Source organism: Trachurus japonicus, chromosome 16 (assembly GCF_045865225.1).
Source record: "Trachurus japonicus isolate A0001 chromosome 16, Traja_1.0".
Lineage (NCBI taxonomy): Eukaryota > Metazoa > Chordata > Actinopteri > Carangiformes > Carangidae > Trachurus > Trachurus japonicus.
This window is the reverse complement of record NC_140922.1, coordinates 36216714-36235358: the sequence shown is the minus strand read 5'-3', so window position 1 is coordinate 36235358 and position 18645 is coordinate 36216714. Positions and strand designations below refer to the sequence as shown.

At 40.3% G+C, this 18645-nt stretch overlaps 1 protein-coding gene across 1 annotated transcript in view; it reads right to left on the bottom strand.

The window, feature by feature from the left end:
* Positions 1-4788: 4788 nt before the first annotated feature.
* Positions 4789-18645, bottom strand: part of thbs3a (thrombospondin 3a) — a 40496-nt gene continuing 26639 nt past the window's right edge. The window contains exons 17-23 of the mRNA XM_085803190.1: positions 16212-16393; positions 13331-13509; positions 11329-11377; positions 11049-11245; positions 8835-9007; positions 5230-5369; positions 4789-5120 (exon numbers count right to left, since the gene is read on the bottom strand). Of these exons, the coding sequence (XP_085659316.1) occupies positions 5059-5120; positions 5230-5369; positions 8835-9007; positions 11049-11245; positions 11329-11377; positions 13331-13509; positions 16212-16393 (982 nt within the window). The 3' untranslated portion in view covers positions 4789-5058. The remainder of the gene's footprint in view (positions 5121-5229; positions 5370-8834; positions 9008-11048; positions 11246-11328; positions 11378-13330; positions 13510-16211; positions 16394-18645) is intronic.

The window sequence follows — 18645 nt, the reverse complement described above, 5'->3', positions numbered from 1 at the left end:
ACGAAGGCAGAAGCAGCATTGGTGAGTCTCAGTTTGTTTGTATCTGTCCACATCTGAGTCTCCGTCTGCTGCCTCTGTGTCAATAAAGTTTTTTTTAAAATGTTGTGTGACGACGTTTCGACTCCTCCGGTTCTTCATGTTAAATATAAAAAATAAAAATGTGCATTAAAGCAGAAGTTAAGCAGAATATTTGTGTTAATATAAGTCTTAAATAGGGTGACATCAGGTAAATCGGGCCACTTTTTTGGTAAATCACTTAGGAAACTAAGATAAGGCACTGTGTGACACTGAATTGTGTTTTTGTAGTTAATATTGACTGTTTTTAATATTTTTTTGTTGAAATGACATAATAAGATATAATTGTTCAAGTCCTGTAGCTTTTGAAACATCGCCTGTCCAACAGTTTTGAGATGAGCGTTGTTCAGGTAAAATGAGCCACTCAAGCAAAACACAGTCACTTCTTCTCCTTTTTTAAAGTTTAGTTTTGGGCTTTTAGGCCTTTAAGTGACAGGGCAGCTGTAGAGAGACAGAAAGACGGAATGACATGCAGCAAAGGGCCACCGGAGGAATCGAACCGGGGCCAAGGACTATAGCCTTTGCATATGGGCACCTGCTCTATCCAATCATAAAAATAAAAATGCACATTAAAGCAGAAGTAAGGTGAATGTTTGTGTTAATCTAAGTCTTAAATAGTTGTATCTTCCGACAGCAATCACTTCTATAGAGTGTTTGGTCTGAAACACGGGTCTGTCAGTCACTCTGCTCTGCTCTGAGCCCAGGAGAAAACTTTCCTTGTATCCTACAACCTTTATCCAATGAGGAGAGAGAACGGCATAAAGGGGCAGTCCTCTCTGTGTGTGCAGCCAAGGGATGCGCCTGAATGTGGTGACGTAGGGACGAGGACCAATAGATCCATGACGAGGGCGGGGGCTGCTAACTCCATCTGCTGACAGGAACACACTACAAAAACTCAAAATCTTTCCAAGAATATTTGTCTTATTTCTTGTCAAAATGTCTCATTTCTAGTCAAAACTAATCTCTTTCCACTTAAAATAAGACTCATCACCTAAAAATGAACTTGTATTTAGATCATTTTCACTTCAAACTAATTTTTGAAATAAGTAGAAAAATCTGCCTGTAATAAGAAAGAAAAACTTTTTTCTACTTATTTAAAGTGGAAAATTTGCTTGAAAAAAGTAAAAAGTGTCTGAAAACAAGCTGCTTTTTTAATGTGATGAGTCTTATTTTAAGGGGGTTAGGGTTACTGACTAGAAATAAGACAAATATTCTTGGTAAGATTTTGAATTTTTGCAGTGCAAAACCATCGGATCGCTTACTTCTGCTTTAACTGTTTTATCCTTTTCCTCTCTGGTGTTTTTTTGAATGTTTTTTTATTATCTGTTGTTACTATTGTACTTGTTTTTATTGTAAAGTGTATTGAGACCATGTTACCATGGTGATTTTGCACTTTAAATAATAAATTGATTGATTGATTGATTGATTGTTGTGTGACGACGTTTCAACTCCTCCGGTTCTTCATGTTAAATATAAAAATGAAAATGTGCATTAACTTAGTTAGTTAGTTAGTTAGTTCTAGTTTATTTCAGACATGTTAAAAGAAATAAAACATAATACAGAAATGGACAGACATAACAAATAAAAACTTTGCAAAGACAACATATGAACAAAATAAAATAAAATAATTGAAAATAAAGATAATTAGATTTTTTTTGTGTTTGTTTCTTTGCTCATATCCGAAAAGGAGTGGGAAGAAGTAAAACTTATTTACTCCCACCCCTTATTCATAAATTATCTATCAAGTTATCTAGTCATTATATAGTCTATAGCTACAATAAATTAATTTATGAGTTAGTTAAAACAATTTAAAAGTAAGTACAAACAAACCATCTTGGTCAGCTATAAAGAACTGGACAGCTCATGTTACACTTCTTTTTAGAAAGGATTTCAGTTAGGCTAGTATGGTTATAATCATGGCTCTATTTCATATTAAAGTTATATGTTTTAATCTTTTAAAGGGACAACGAGGAGTTTTGTAAAAGCAAAGTGTTTCCACACTACATTTATGAGCCTCCGCACCGTGAAATTCTTTGACCGGTGCAAGACAGACTCATGTTTTCATTCATCAAGATTTAAAGTCAGAGGTTGGAAGACGATCACATACCGTCGTAGTTCCCACCATAAACGGAGATTCATACGGCGGCGTTATTCTCATGACTCGCCACGAAACCGAAAGTAAAGAAACGCTGGTCGGCTCGCCCAGCATTTCCACCACCACTAATAATAACAAAATAACCATAGAGACAAAACCATAGATTTATCTAAAATGGACCATTAACAAGTGGTAACGTAGATTCATCCACATTAATATCAGACTTTTTATAACCAAATAGAAACTCCTCGTTGTCCTTTTAATATGAAATAGAGCCATGATTATAAACATACTAACTGAAATCCTTTCTAAAAAGAAGTGTAAAATGAGCTGTCCAGTTCTTTATAGCTAACCAAGAGGGTTTGTTTGTACTCACTTTTAAATTGTTTTAAAGGGACAACGAGGAGTTTCTCCAGCGGCAGAACGAAAAATTCCGCGACAATAAAAAAGTCTCATATTAATGTGGATGAATTAGGGGTGGGCAAAAATATCGATACGGCAATATATCGATATTTCGATATATCGATTTTTTTCAAATAATAAATCATGTTTCAGACATAAATCCAGTACAACTTCATTGTACTGCTACCTCAGACAGTGTGGTGTACATGCAGATATGTTGTTGTAACTTGCGCTTGTATAGTTACAATAAAACGTCATGGATAATTTGAATTACATTGTTTTGACTCAGTTTGTCCCATGAATTATCACTATCATCTGATGTACATACAACTCGGATTTTAAGATGCATAATAATGCCTTTTACATTTTTCAGTGAACTATATAGGCCTATAGAATATCGCAATATCATATCATATCGTGACTCAAGTATCGTGATGCGAATCGTATCGTGATGTCCTTGGCAACGCCCACCCCTAGTATGAATCTCCGTTACCACTTGTTAATGGTCCATTTTAGATAAATCTATGGTTTTGTCTCTATGGTTATTTTGTTATTATTAGTGGTGGTGGAAATGCTGGGCGAGCCGACCAGCGTTTCTTTACTTTCGGTTTCGTGGCGAGTCATGAGAATAACGCCGCCGTATGAATCTCCGTTTATGGTGGGAACTACGACGGTATGTGATCGTCTTCCAACCTCTGACTTTAATTCTTGATGAATGAAAACATGAGTCTGTCTTGCGCCGGTCAAAGAATTTCTACATCATATATGTAGTGTGGAAACACTTTGCTTTTCCAAAACTCCTCGTTGTCCCTTTAAAGTTATATGTTTTAATCTTTTAAATTGTATGGAATTATAGATGTATGACAGTATGACAATGTAAGGGGGGGCTGGACTTCTCTAACTTGCAGTGTGTCATTATAGTTTTTGTTTTGTGTTTTTTACATATAGATATCTACTACTGTTTGTCTTGATGTTTCTTTCCTCCCGGGGTCGGGCAGGTCCGGGATGCGGTGCACTGTTGTTAAGCTCCGCCCACTCCAATATTGCACTCGTCCCGGCCTCCCCGGCCCCGGGGTCACGACCCCCACCGAGGAAGAGGAGGAGGAGGAAGAGGAGGTGAGTTCAAGAGGGAGAACAGTGAGATAATCTTCACATATGAACTCCTTTTCTACTGTATCTGAAGCTTAAAGGGATAGTTCAACATTTTTGTCAAATTGGCCCATTGCCATAATCCCTACACTGCAAAAACTCTAAATCTTACCAAGAATATTTGTCTTATTTCTTGTCAAAATGTCTCATTTCTAGTCAAAACTAATCTCTTTCCACTTAAAATAAGACTCATCGCCTAAAAATTTACTTGTTTTTAGATCATTTTCACTTGTTTCAAACTAATTTTCACTCATTTTTCTACTTATTTCAAGTGAAAATCTGCTTGAAAGAAGTAAAAAGTGTCTAAAAACAAGCTGCTTTTAATGTGATGAGTCTTATTTTAAGTAGAATTAGATTAGTTTTGACTAGAAATAAGACAAATATTCTTGGTAAGATTTTGAGTTTTTGCAGTGTATAGTCATAGCAGTAGGTTCATTACCTTTAATTGTCGGTGCAAGCTGTTTTTAGAACGGCGGAGCAGAGACGTGAGCTGCTCAGAGCTACGCTACGGAGGCTCATTATGGGATTTCTTGGTTTCCCTCATCAAACTCATCAAATACACAATCCAACAACTCCACAACGCTCTGGTGGACAAGTTGTGAGCTGCACATTCACCACGCTATGAGATAATAACACAACGTTACCACACAGAGTTGTTTTAGAGGGAAATTCATGCAAAACAACTGATGCGTGTTGCCTTCAGGGACAGTTTTTCATCAAGCAGTATTTCCCTCTAAGGTTAAAATTTTCTAGATTTAAGAAGATCTCTTAAAAAAAAAAAAATTCTCAAAAGTGGTAAAAATTTAAAATTTTTCTTGAAAAAACTGGGTAAAAATCTAGAAAAAGTGGTAATTTTTTTTTAAAAAAGTAAAGAAATTATAATAATGAAAAAAAGTGGTAAAAGTTTCTCAGAAAAACTTTAAAATTCTCAAAAGGGGTAAAATTTCTAGAAAAAAAAAAGTTTTAAAAAATTTCTAGAAGAAACTGGTAAAAAATTCTCAAAATTTAAAAAAAAAAAAAAATCTAGAAAAAGTGGTTAATATAAAAAAAACTGAACAAAGTCACATGTTGGAAAAGTGGGAGGAGTTTATTTGATCTGTACATGTGAGAACATTTAGAGGAACTGAGGCCCCTTCAAAATAAAATACTCATCCCCCCACACACACACTCACTCACACACACACTCACTCACACTCAGAATTACAATACAATTAACATGGATTCAGAGAAGCTGTGTGTGTGTGTGTGTGTGTGTGTGTGTGTGTGTGTGTGTGTGCGTGTGTGTGTGTGTGTGTGTGTGCGTGTGTGTGTGTGTGTGTTCAGTCCGTCTGCAGCTCTCAGACCTGGATGTGCATCAGAACTTGTTTACGATATGTCTTGAAGTCTTCGGGCACCGTGTCTGAAACAACAACAACAACGGGTTAGCCATGGGCGACTGTTACCATGGCGACGCAGCAGCTCCTAATAACCCATAATAACCAGGACGATGGGCGTATTATGCGTCGTACCGTTACACCTGTAGCGCAGGTTGGACCAGATGATGTTCTCCTGGGAGAAGCAGAAGACGCCGAGTCGTCCTCCTCTCATGGTCGTATCCACGACGACGCCGGAGTCGGCCACGCGCTCCATCCCCTCGTACAGCTGCACCCTGCAACGAAACAAACACACCCACAGACTGTCACCGCCCGTACAGCTGCACCCTGCAACGAAACAAACACACACACAGACTGTCACCACCCGCCCTCGTACAGCTGCACTGCAAAAACTCAAAATCTTTCCAAGAATATTTGTCTTATTTCTTGTCAAAATGTCTCATTTCTAGTCAAAACTAATCTCTTTCCACTTAAAATAAGACTCATCACCTACAAATTTACTTGTTTTTAGATCATTTTCACTTGTTTCAAACTAATTTTCAATTGAAATAAGTAGAAAAATCTGCCAGTGAAAGCAAGTTTTTTGTGCTTGTAATAAGGAAGAAAAACTTGCTCCACTATCAGATTTTTCTACTTATTTCAAGTGAAAATCTGCTTGAAAGAAGTAAAAAGTGTCTAAAAACAAGCTGCTTTTTACGTGATTTTACGTATAATGAGATTTGTTTTGACTAGAAAATGACATTTTGACTAGAAATAAGACAAATATTCTTGGAAAGATTTTGAGTTTTTGCAGTGTGCACCCCGCCACGAAACAAATACACCCACAGCCTGTCACCACCCGCCGCACAGCTGCACCGCCGTCTTCCCGTTTACATATTTTCCCGTCCATCTCCTGTATGTCCCCTCCGGTCCAGCAGGGGGCAGTACGGTAGAACAGTAGGCATGAAGATTCACGAGATTTGAGTCGCGAGATTCAAAAATCCCCTGTGACCCCTCAGCAGGGACGGACCGGCCAGAGGGCAAATGCCACAACGGCAATAGTGAAGGACAGGAAATAAAGATGGCCGCCTTGTCTCAACCGGTTGTGGCTAGATGGCGTAGCTACATGAGCTACAGGAAGTGACGTAGCATCTCACCAAATCTCGTCGATAACTCCCGACTGGTTCAGTTTAGTAAAACTGACGTGTCCAGATGTAAAATAGGAAACAAAAAGCTAAAAGTAAGTGAAGCCATTGGTTGGTTTAGAGTTTAGGCACAGATAGGTAAAGATGACATGTTTGCTAGGATGTTAGCTTCCTGCAGCTCATGTAGCTACGCTGCCTAGCAACAACCATGACAACCTTCTGGTAGTTTAACTGGTTCACTACGGACCAGGACCAGGACCAGGACCAGGACCAGGACCAGGACCAGGACCAGGACCCTGAGGGACCAGGACCAGGACCAGGACCCTAAGGGACCAGGACCAGGACCAGGACCAGAACCAGGACCCTGAGGGACCAGGACCAGGACCAGGACCCTGAGGGACCAGGACCAGGACCCTGAGGGACCAGGACCAGGACCAGGACCCTGAGGGACCAGAACCAGGACCAGGACTGAGGGACCAGGACCCTGAGGGACCAGGACCAGGACCAGGACTGAGGGACCAGGACCCTGAGGGACCAGAACCAGGACCAGGACCAGGACCAGGACCCTGAGGGACCAGGACCAGGACCAGGACTGAGGGACCAGGACCAGGACCAGGACCAGGACCAGGACCCTGAGGGACCAGGACCAGGACCAGGACCAGGACCCTGAGGGACCAGGACCAGGACCCTGAGGGACCAGGACTGAGGGACCAGGACCCTGAGGGACCAGAACCAGGACCAGGACCAGGACCAGGACCCTGAGGGACCAGGACCAGGACCAGGACCAGGACCAGGACCAGAACCAGGACCAGAACCAGGACTGTGGGACTTCAGCAGCGTCTCTGTCTGATCTGCATATCAACGGTTACCGAGGAGAATTCCTGCCTGGGCTTTGGTCGTCATGGAGACGAGTACAATAGAGAACATGGGGAGGAGGAGGAGGTCTGAGCCAGACCAGAGAGAGAATGGAGGAGAGAAAAGAGACGAGTGGAAGACACACAGAAAACAGTATTACTACTACACTGTACTACTACTACTAAAGTATTAGGCAGGTATATAGTACAGAGTACAATAGTAGTACTACTACTACTGATACCTACTAGAGAGTAACATGTGGATTTAAAGTGTCTCATCAATGAGACAAAAAGTTAAAAAGTTGAAACTTTTCAGGTTTTAAACTCAACTTCATTAAATGAGTGTGATTCTCAAACTGGTCAGAAGGTGGCAGCACTACTACACTGTACTATGGTACTACTACACTGTACTATAGAGAATGTGAAGTTACGTCACGCTGTGGGACGTTGGGCGCCATCTTTGGAGGATCGCGGATGTAAACACTTGCTCGTCTCCCTAAAAAGAGTTCCCCAAAGTCGCTTCAAAGTAATATCATGGTGGGACAGTACTGCTGCCACAGTAGTATTATGCACTAATACCAAAAACCAGATAGTTCAGGATGTCTGGATAAGTCAGTGGAGAGGAAATCTGGGTCTTGAATCCAGTCCCCACTCTCTGTTTACGTTTGCGTTCCTCCAAAGATGGCGCCGACGTCCCACAACGCAAAGCGGCGTGACGTCAGCTTCACATTCTCTATAGTACTACTATACTGTACTATAGTACTACTACACTGTACTATAGTACTACTACACTGTACTATAGTACTACTACACTGTACTATAGTACTACTACACTGTACTATAGTACTACTACACTGATGTACTGTGCAGTAAAAGGTAAACAGTCTCAGCCTGTTTCCACTGCAGAAATAACTCATTGTTTCATTTTTCAGTTTGAACGTTTCACGTTCACACTCGTTTGTTTGTCTCTGGTCCAAACCATGACGGATGTAAAGTATTATGGTCTGTTCGCTGTGTAGCCGATGTCATATCTGGCCCTCTGCGTTGTGTTTTTCACGGCCCTAGGTGGGGTTCGATCCCACGACCTCCCGCACCGGAGGCGACGATGCTAACCTCTTCACCAAGAGGTTGACAACCACTTGGCAGGTTGGTTAGCACGTCTTTTATGGGTGGAGTGAGAGCACATCTGTTACACCTGCACAGGTGTCTGTTCTCTGACCTGATGTATCCGACCTGCGGCCGGTGGCTCAGGTGTTACAGTATTATGGTCTGTTCTCTGACCTGATGTATCCGACCTGCGGCCGGTGGCTCAGGTGTTACAGTATTATGGTCTGTTCTCTGACCTGATGTATCCGACCTGCGGCCGGTGGCTCAGGTGTTACAGTATTATGGTCTGTTCTCTGACCTGATGTATCCGACCTGCGGCCGGTGGCTCAGGTGTTACAGTATTATGGTCTGTTCTCTGACCTGATGTATCCGACCTGCGGCCGGTGGCTCAGGTGTTACAGTATTATGGTCTGTTACCTGATGTATCCGACCTGCGGCCGGTGGCTCAGGTGCTACAGTATTATGGTCTGTTACCTGATGTATCCGACCTGCGGCCGGTGGCTCAGGTGCTACAGTATTATGGTCTGTCTGGGGGTCTGACCTGATGTATCCGACCTGCTGCCGGTGGCTCAGGTGCTACAGTATTATGGTCTGTTACCTGATGTATCCGACCTGCGGCCGGTGGCTCAGGTGCTACAGTATTATGGTCTGTTACCTGATGTATCCGACCTGCGGCCGGTGGCTCAGGTGCCACCTGTACGAGGTCTTGTCCTTCCAGCCGACGTTCCTCGGGTCCTTCCAGAGCAGCGTCACCTCTCCGGCCGTGTCCCCGGTGTGCCACAGAGCGTTCCTCAGGTACTCACCTGGCCCGGTCCGCGACTTCACCGCCTGCAGGGGGGGGGGGCACAGGTGAGACGAGTGGGCGTGGCCTAGAGCTACAGGTGAGTGGGCGTGGCCTAGAGCTACAGGTGAGTGGGCGTGGCCTAGAGCTACAGGTGAGGTGGGCGTGGCCTAGAGCTACAGGTGAGTGGGCGTGGCCTAGAGCTACAGGTGTTAACAGAGTGAGGTGGGCGTGGCCTAGAGCTACAGGTGAGACGAGTGGGCGTGGCCTAGAGCTACAGGTGTTAACAGAGTGAGGTGGGCGTGGCCTAGAGCTACAGGTGTTAACAGAGTGAGGTGGGCGTGGCCTAGAGCTACAGGTGAGGTGGGCGTGGCCTAGAGCTACAGGTGTTAACAGAGTGAGGTGGGCGTGGCCTAGAGCTACAGGTGAGGTGGGCGTGGCCTAGAGCTACAGGTGTTAACAGAGTGAGGTGGGCGTGGCCTAGAGCTACAGGTGTTAACAGAGTGAGGTGGGCGTGGCCTAGAGCTACAGGTGAGTGGGCGTGGCCTAGAGCTACAGGTGAGGTGGGCGTGGCCTAGAGCTACAGGTGAGATGAGTGGGCGTGGCCTAGAGCTACAGGTGAGTGGGCGTGGCCTAGAGCTACAGGTGAGATGAGTGGGCGTGGCCTAAAACTACAGGTGAGGTGGGCGTGGCCTAGAGCTACAGGTGAGATGAGTGGGCGTGGCCTAGAGCTACAGGTGAGATTAGTGGGCGTGGCCTAAAACTACAGGTGAGGTGGGCGTGGCCTAGAGCTACAGGTGAGTGGGCGTGGCCTAGAGCTACAGGTGAGGTGGGCGTGGCCTAGAGCTACAGGTGAGGTGGGCGTGGCCTAGAGCTACAGGTGAGATGAGTGGGCGTGGCCTAGAGCTACAGGTGAGTGGGCGTGGCCTAGAGCTACAGGTGAGATGAGTGGGCGTGGCCTAAAACTACAGGTGAGGTGGGCGTGGCCTAGAGCTACAGGTGAGTGGGCGTGGCCTAGAGCTACAGGTGAGGTGGGCGTGGCCTAGAGCTACAGGTGAGTGGGCGTGGCCTAGAGCTACAGGTGAGATGAGTGGGCGTGGCCTAAAACTACAGGTGAGGTGGGCGTGGCCTAGAGCTACAGGTGAGTGGGCGTGGCCTAGAGCTACAGGTGAGGTGGGCGTGGCCTAGAGCTACAGGTGAGGTGGGCGTGGCCTAGAGCTACAGGTGAGGTGGGCGTGGCCTAGAGCTACAGGTGTTTCTACAGGTGAGTCCAGGTGTTTGTACCTTGAGCTGCAGCGCGGGCGTGGCCTAGAGCTACAGGTGAGGTGGGCGTGGCCTAGAGCTACAGGTGTTTCTACAGGTGTTAACAGACCTTGAGCTGCAGCGCGGGCGTGGCCTAGAGCTACAGGTGAGGTGGGCGTGGCCTAGAGCTACAGGTGAGTGGGCGTGGCCTAAATACCTTGAGCTGCAGCGCGGGCATGGCCTAGAGCTACAGGTGAAGTGGGCATGGCCTAGAGCTACAGGTGTTTCTACAGGTGAGTAAAGGTGTTAACAGACCTTGAGCTGCAGTGCGGGCGTGGCCTAGAGCTACAGGTGAGGTGGGCGTGGCCTAGAGCTACAGGTGAGTCCAGGTGTTTGTACCTTGAGCTGCAGCGCGGGCGTGGCCTAGAGCTACAGGTGAGGTGGGCGTGGCCTAGAGCTACAGGTGAGGTGGGCGTGGCCTAGAGCTACAGGTGAGTGGGCGTGGCCTAGAGCTACAGGTGAGTGGGCGTGGCCTGTTTCTACAGGTGTTTGTACCTTGAGCTGCAGTGCGGGCGTGGCCTAGAGCTAGGTGAGGTGGGCGTGGCCTAGAGCTACAGGTGAGTGGGCGTGGCCTAGAGCTACAGGTGAGTGGGCGTGGCCTGTTTCTACAGGTGTTTGTACCTTGAGCTGCAGTGCGGGCGTGGCCTAGAGCTAGGTGAGGTGGGCGTGGCCTAGAGCTACAGGTGAGTGGGCGTGGCCTAGAGCTACAGGTGAGGTGGGCGTGGCCTAGAGCTAACAGGTGAGTGGGCGTGGCCTGTTTCTACAGGTGTGTCCAGGTGTTTGTACCTTGAGCTGCAGCGCGGGCGTGGCCATGGACCTGAAGGGCAGCGACTGCCAGTACGTCTGCTCCGTCTGCTTCCACATCACCACGTAGAAGCTGGACGAGTCCTGGTAGCCGAAGATGAAGCCGGCGTAGTCGTCGTCCGTCACCGTGTTCACGTGGAACGTCCCCTCGAAGTCCACGCCGTTGAAGGCCGTGTAACCTAGCAACACAGCACAGGTGAGGACAGGTGAGAGTCTGGACCGGGACCGGAGGAGAAGGAGCTACAGGTGAAACACCACCTACCTACGGCCAGACCGGGGTCGCTGTTCATCGTCTGGACGATCTCCATCCCCTGAGGACAGGACAGGTAGGACAGGTAGGACAGGTGAGTCTGAGGTCAGAGTGACATCACCTGAGTGACATCTTTTTTTTTTTTTTTTAGTAAGAGATATACATATATATATAGTACATGCATACATACAAACAATGAACATAAAATAAACAAATAAATAAATATACATATATACATAGAAAGGGCTATTAATATTATATTATATAGGCTACTATAGGTATTATTAAATCATATAGTTGTTTGTAATAATTTATAATATTCCAAGGTTTTTAGAGCTTTTCTGTCTTTCATATTTTGTAGTAGCTGCATATAATATCTGATTTGTATTTTAAACTCATAAAAATTTGTTTTTTTGGATGACCATTTACATTTATGGATGTAATATTTTCTTTGTAAAATAAAAAGATTCAACAAAAACAATTCCTTTCCCTTAAATTTTTTTTTATCATAAGTGAGAATTATGTCTTTTTTTTTTAGTTTAATCTTGATGCCTGTCAAACATTTAAACATCCAAAACAAATGGTTAGGTATAACGACATTCAAAAAAAAAGGTGGCAAATATTTTCCTCCTCTTGTTCGGGGATGGCCTGATTGACAGGATAAATTGAATGCAGGATTTTAAAAGAAACTTCCTTTATCTTGTCTGTGACACAGTATCTGTTGCTTGAAGTCCACACTGAGCTCCAGTTTATATCTACATTTATACAGTTTGAATTCCAGAATAGTTTAGCTGATGGGGTAGCCTAATCATTTCTTGGGAAAGTTTCCTTAACTGTCTATTGGTGCATTTTTTATCTGTTAAATTTATACCATCTAACATTAAATCTCAAATTTTACATTTAGTTGTGGTCTACTATCTCCTCTCAATAACATCAACAGTTCGGCAGGCATAGATAGCATCAAATATTATGGCAAATTCTTTAGGTGTAATGGGAAAGAGTGACATCATAATATCTGACTACACCTGAGTGACATCACATTTGTGACCCGTTCCATCAAAATGAGTCGGAAGTCGCAACGTTCTATTTTTAGATAATCAGCTGATAACATGGAAAACCCATAGAAAATCAAAAAATTTTTTTTACCCTAATTTCAAAGCAATGACATTCAAAAACAATCTCCCAAAGTTTCACAGTCCAGAAAATTGAGAAAAGGCAGGTAGGTAAATGATGATTAAAGTCGACCTGCAACTTAAACCCTCTGAAAATGAGTGTTGCTTCGGTGCGAAACATGAAATATCTTCTGAACCGTTCATGATAGAGACGAGCTGTAAACTGCATCTGAATCGCGGGATTCTCCGCTTTCCGACGGTCATTGAATGTTGCATCTATGGCGAGCAGGGACGGGTACAGAAACAGATGCTAAACCGAGTAGCATCGACGCTAACGCTCTGTTAGCATCGATGCTAAACCGAACGTACACGCTTGCACATGTTTTACAAAATGTCAACAAAACATGACAACTTCTGAACCGTTTATGATAGAGACGAGCTGTAAAAAGCATCTGAATTGTGAGATTCTCTGCTTTCCGAGGGTCATTGAATGGTGCCTCTATGACAACAAGGGACCGTATAGGTTGTGTGTAATCACGTGGTACAGGAACAGATGCCAGAGTCACTGGCAAAAACTTTAACTGCAGTTTTCTCAGGTTTTAGAACAGAATAAGAGAGTAGGAGATCGTAATTCAAATGGCCACATCTCGAAAACCATCAAATGTATGACTCTGACTAGGGTATCATTTTAAAGCTGATTTTCTAATCTTTCCATTGATACCAAAATCTCAACTTTGAAATTTGGGTCACTGTGACTCATTTTGATGGATCAGGTCACATTTAAGGTGATTACTCTACAGAGATCAGACTATTCCACTTCCTGTGTGAGCGTGGCGTGATGATGTCATGCGGCGTGATGAGGTCATGTGGCGTGATGAGGTCACGCGGCGTGATGAGGTCACCTGGTTGAGGACGACCCAGTTGGGGTCGATCTGGGCGTCGCCCTCGGGGTCGAGGATCACCGTCTGATAGGCTCTGAAGTCCGTCAGCGTCACCTCGGCGCTCTCGGGACACACGTCCACCAGGTCCAGCACCGCGTCGTTGTCAAAGTCGTTCTCACACACGTCGCCCACGCCGTTCGCTACGCACACGCACACACACACACACACACGCACACGCACACACACACAGAGGGGGAGGGGCTACGGTCAGCAGGGGGCTGATAGATGTTCTTGTTTTACGATTATTGTCAGGGAAATAATCACGATTTTACGATTATCATGATTATTATACATTAATTAACTTAACAACACTATGAATGTGTAAAATCAAATATAGTCAATACTCATCGTTTACACAAAATATTTCTAGTATCTATTAATATATGACTAGGGTTGCAAAATTCCGGGAATTTTCAAAGTTGGAAACTTTCCATGGGAATTAACGGGAATATATGGGAATAAACGGGTATAAATCCGAAATTTACAAAATTGATTGGTGAGGGTGAGTAATATTTTACTCAACATTCATGCTTTTGTGGTTCAGTAAAATAACTGATTGTTCATACAAGAATTAAAACTTGATAAAGTTCTACTCACAAATAAATCTGTTGAAATGTCATGTTTTTTAATTATATTATTTTGCATGGTTCCAGTTAATTCCCATAAATTCCCAATAATTCCCATGGAAAGTTTCCAATTTGGAATATTTCCAAAATTCCCCAGCTTAAAGGGATAGTTCACCCTAGAATGATATTTTGCTCATTATCTACTCACCCTCATGTTGACTAAGGGCTGGAAGAAGTTTCAGATTCCTCCGTCCCTTCTCTGAGTTACAGGGGGTCTCGGCATAGCAGTGCATGTCCATATAACGGTTGCAAAGGGACACCGGAGCTCTTCGTAAAAAAACACACACAAAAAAACATCCAAATACCTCCATGCTGCTCGTATGTAATGTCCGTCTTGTGCTGAAGCCCCAAATTGCGTAATTGTCCCGAAAAAAATTAAATAAGTCTATATTTGTAGTGGAAGCTTCTCGAAGCTCCTCTTCCTGGTCCGTCCAAATCTCGCGTGATTCGCAGTAACCGCACTGACGCCGGCGCAAATCACGCGAGATTTGGACGGACCAGGAAGAGGAGCTTTGAGAAGCTTCCGCTACAAACAAGCTTAAAATATAGACTTATTTAATTTTTTTCGGGACAATTACGCAATTTGGGGCTTCAGCACAAGACGGACATTACATACGAGCATCATGGAGGTATTTGGATGTTTTTTTGTGTGTGTTTTTTTACGAAGAGCTCTGGTGTCCCTTTGCAACCGTCATATGGACATGCACTGCTACACCAAGACCCCCTGTAACTCAGAGAAGGGACGGAGGACTCTGAAACTTCTTCCAGCCCTTAGTCCACATGAGGGGGAGGAGATAATGAGCGAAATATCATTCTAGGGTGAACTATCCCTTTAACTTCCCATGGAAAGTTTCTGGAAATTTTCCGCAAATTTACTGGAAATGTTCCACCCCTTTGCAACCCTATATATGACAAATTCTTGATCCCCAGAGGAAGTGTTTGAAATATTCAGGTCATAAATTGTTATTTATACCAAATGTTTGCGTTTATTTTAATCGTTTTTTGTTTTGTTTTGCTTGTTTGTTTTTTTTGCTTTTTACAAACATCTGCCAATAAGGTTCCAACATCAAATTTTTGTGAAAGTGACGGTATTTAGTAGGGGTGGGAGAAAGGGTTAAGTATCGCAATATTTTTTTTGACGATTTTTAAATCGATTTTTTCTTTTTTTTTCAAAAATCGATTTATTTATTTTATTATTATTTTATTTTTATATTGTGCAATGTGCATTTGTTCACCTTTTTTTTTACATACAGAGAGTCCAGGTTTTGAAAAGGGTTTAAGTTCACTTTATAATGGAGTATGTTAGTTTATAGGCTCCTACAGTATTTGTGTGCAGATAAATGTTAAATGTAGCAGTTTACCTCCGTCTAGATCTAATTCTGTCAGAAAGGTTTCAGAAGCCTGTTGTTTCTAGACTCTTTTATTATTGCCTCTTTTATGCTTTCCAGGCTTTTGAAAAGAGAGTAAACATATATATTACTGCTGAATAAATCTTAAAAACTGACTTACATGTGATGGAAATATGTTTCTTGGAATAGTCTGTAGACAATCATAATCATTCAACTGTTTCACTGCTGTTAAACATGCAGACTAAAAATCCAGAAAATCTGCAATAACGTAGAATCACAATTTAAAATCGAATCGGCATCCAAAGAATCGTAGAAGAATGGAATCGGGAGAAAAGTGTATCCTCCCAGCCCTAGTATTTAGGAATCTTTACGATTAAATAATTGTGGCGTTTAAAACCACGATTAATTGTTAAAACAATAGGGCTGGGACGATATGCTTTTCTCCCGATTCCATTCTTCTATGATTTTTTTGGACGGTGATTCGATTTAAATTGTGATTCTACAATATTGCAGATTCTCTCTATGATTTTTACTCTTTAGCATTTTTAACATTTATCTGCACACAAATACTGTAGGAGCCTATAAATGAACATACTCCATTATAAAGTGAACTTAAACCATTTTCAAAACCTGGACTCTCTGGATGTAAAAAAGGCCAACAAATGCACATTGCACAATATTTTAAAAATTTCAACAAAAAAAATTAAAAAAAAAAAAAATTTCAAAAAAAAGAAAGAAAATAGATTAAAAAAAAAAAATCGATTTAAAAACCGTCAAAAAAGATATTGCGATATTTATGTGAATGGATTTATTCTCCCACCCCTAGAAAACGAGTAACGGTGACATCAGTAGGGCGTAGGCCGTTACCGTCAGAGTCCTTCTGGTTGGGGTTGACGATGAGTCGGCAGTTGTCGTAGTCGTCGAGGACGCCGTCGTTGTCGTCGTCGTGGTCACAGTCGTCCCCCAGGCCGTCGTTGTCCGAGTCCAGCTGGGAGCTGTTGGGGATGTCGGGACAGTTGTCTCTGCTGTCCTGGAGACCGTCGCCGTCGCTGCAGAGGGGCCATGACATCACTGATTTAGACTTTAGATTTAGATTTTAGATATAGATTTAGATTTAGATTTTAGATATAGATTTAGATTTAGATTTAGATTTTAGATATAGATTTAGATTTAGATTTAGATATAGATATAGATATAGATTTAGATTTAGATTTTAGATATAGATTTAGATTTAGATTTAGATTTTAGATATAGATTTAGATTTAGATTTTAGATATAGATTTAGATTTAGATTTTAGATATAGATTTAGATTTAGATTTTAGATTTAGATTTAGATTTTAGATATAGATTTAGATTTTAGATATAGATTTAGATTTAGATTTTAGATTTAGATTTAGATTTTAGATATAGATTTAGATTTAGATTTTAGATATAGATTTAGATTTAGATTTTAGATATAGATTTAGATTTAGATTTTAGATATAGATTTAGATTTTAGATATAGATTTAGATTTAGATTTTAGATATAGATTTAGATTTTAGATTTAGATTTAGATTTTAGATATAGATTTAGATTTTAGATTTAGATTTAGATTTAGATTTAGATTTTAGATATAGATTTAGATTTAGATATAGATTTAGATTTAGATATAGATTTAGATTTAGATATAGATATAGATTTTAGATATAGATTTAGATTTAGATATAGATTTTAGATATAGATTTAGATTTAGATATAGATTTAGATTTTAGGTATAGATTTAGATTTTAGATATAGATTTAGAGTTTAGATTTAGATATAGATTTAGATTTAGATTTTAGATATAGATTTAGATATAGATATAGATATAGATTTAGATTTTAGATATAGATTTAGATTTAGATTTAGATTTAGATATAGATATAGATTTAGATTTTAGATATAGATTTAGATTTTAGATATAGATTTAGTGTTCAGATTTAGATTTAGATTTAGATTTTAGATTTAGATATAGATTTAGATTTAGATATAGATTTAGATTTAGATATAGATTTAGATTTTAGATATAGATATAGATTTAGATATAGATATAGATTTAGATTTTAGATATAGATTTAGATTTAGATTTTAGATATAGATTTAGAGTTTAGATTTAGATATAGATTTAGATTTAGATTTAGATATAGATATAGATTTAGAGTTTAGATTTAGATATAGATTTAGATTTAGATTTAGATATAGATATAGATTTTAGATATAGATTTAGATTTAGATTTAGATTTTAGATATAGATTTAGATTTTAGATATAGATTTAGAGTTTAGATTTAGATATAGATTTTAGATTTAGATATAGATTTAGATTTAGATTTTAGATATAGATTTAGATTTAGATATAGATATAGATTTTAGATATAGATTTAGATTTATATTTAGATATAGATATAGATTTAGATTTTAGATATAGATTTAGATTTTAGATATAGATTTAGATTTAGATATAGATTTAGATTTTAGATATAGATTTAGATTTAGATTTTAGATATAGATTTAGATTTAGATATAGATATAGATTTAGATTTTAGATATAGATTTAGATTTTAGATATAGATTTAGATTTAGATTTTAGATATAGATTTAGATTTTAGATATAGATTTAGATTTTAGATATAGATTTAGATTTAGATTTTAGATATAGATTTAGATTTAGATTTTAGATATAGATTTAGATTTTAGATATAGATTTAGATTTAGATATAGATACAGATTTAGATTTTAGATATAGATTTAGATTTAGATTTAGATTTAGATATAGATATAGATTTAGATTTTAGATATAGATTTAGATTTAGATTTTAGATATAGATTTAGAGTTTAGATTTAGATATAGATTTAGATTTTAGATTTAGATATAGATTTAGATTTAGATTTAGATTTTAGATTTAGATATAGATTTAGATTTAGATTTTAGATTTAGATATAGATTTAGATTTAGATTTAGATTTTAGATTTAGATATAGATTTAGATTTTAGATATATAGATATAGATATAGATTTAGATTTTAGATATAGATATAGATATAGATTTAGATTTAGATATAGATATAGATTTAGATTTAGATTTTAGATTTAAGATTTAGATATAGATTTTAGATTTAGATTTTAGATTTAAGATTTAGATATAGATTTTAGATTTAGATTTAGATTTTAGTAACTTGTTCAGGTAAGTTGGATAAGTTGCAGACCAGACAATATTGCAATAATTTAAATATGGAAATAAAAAACAATAATATAAAGTCACATGAGCAGACGGATTGATCAG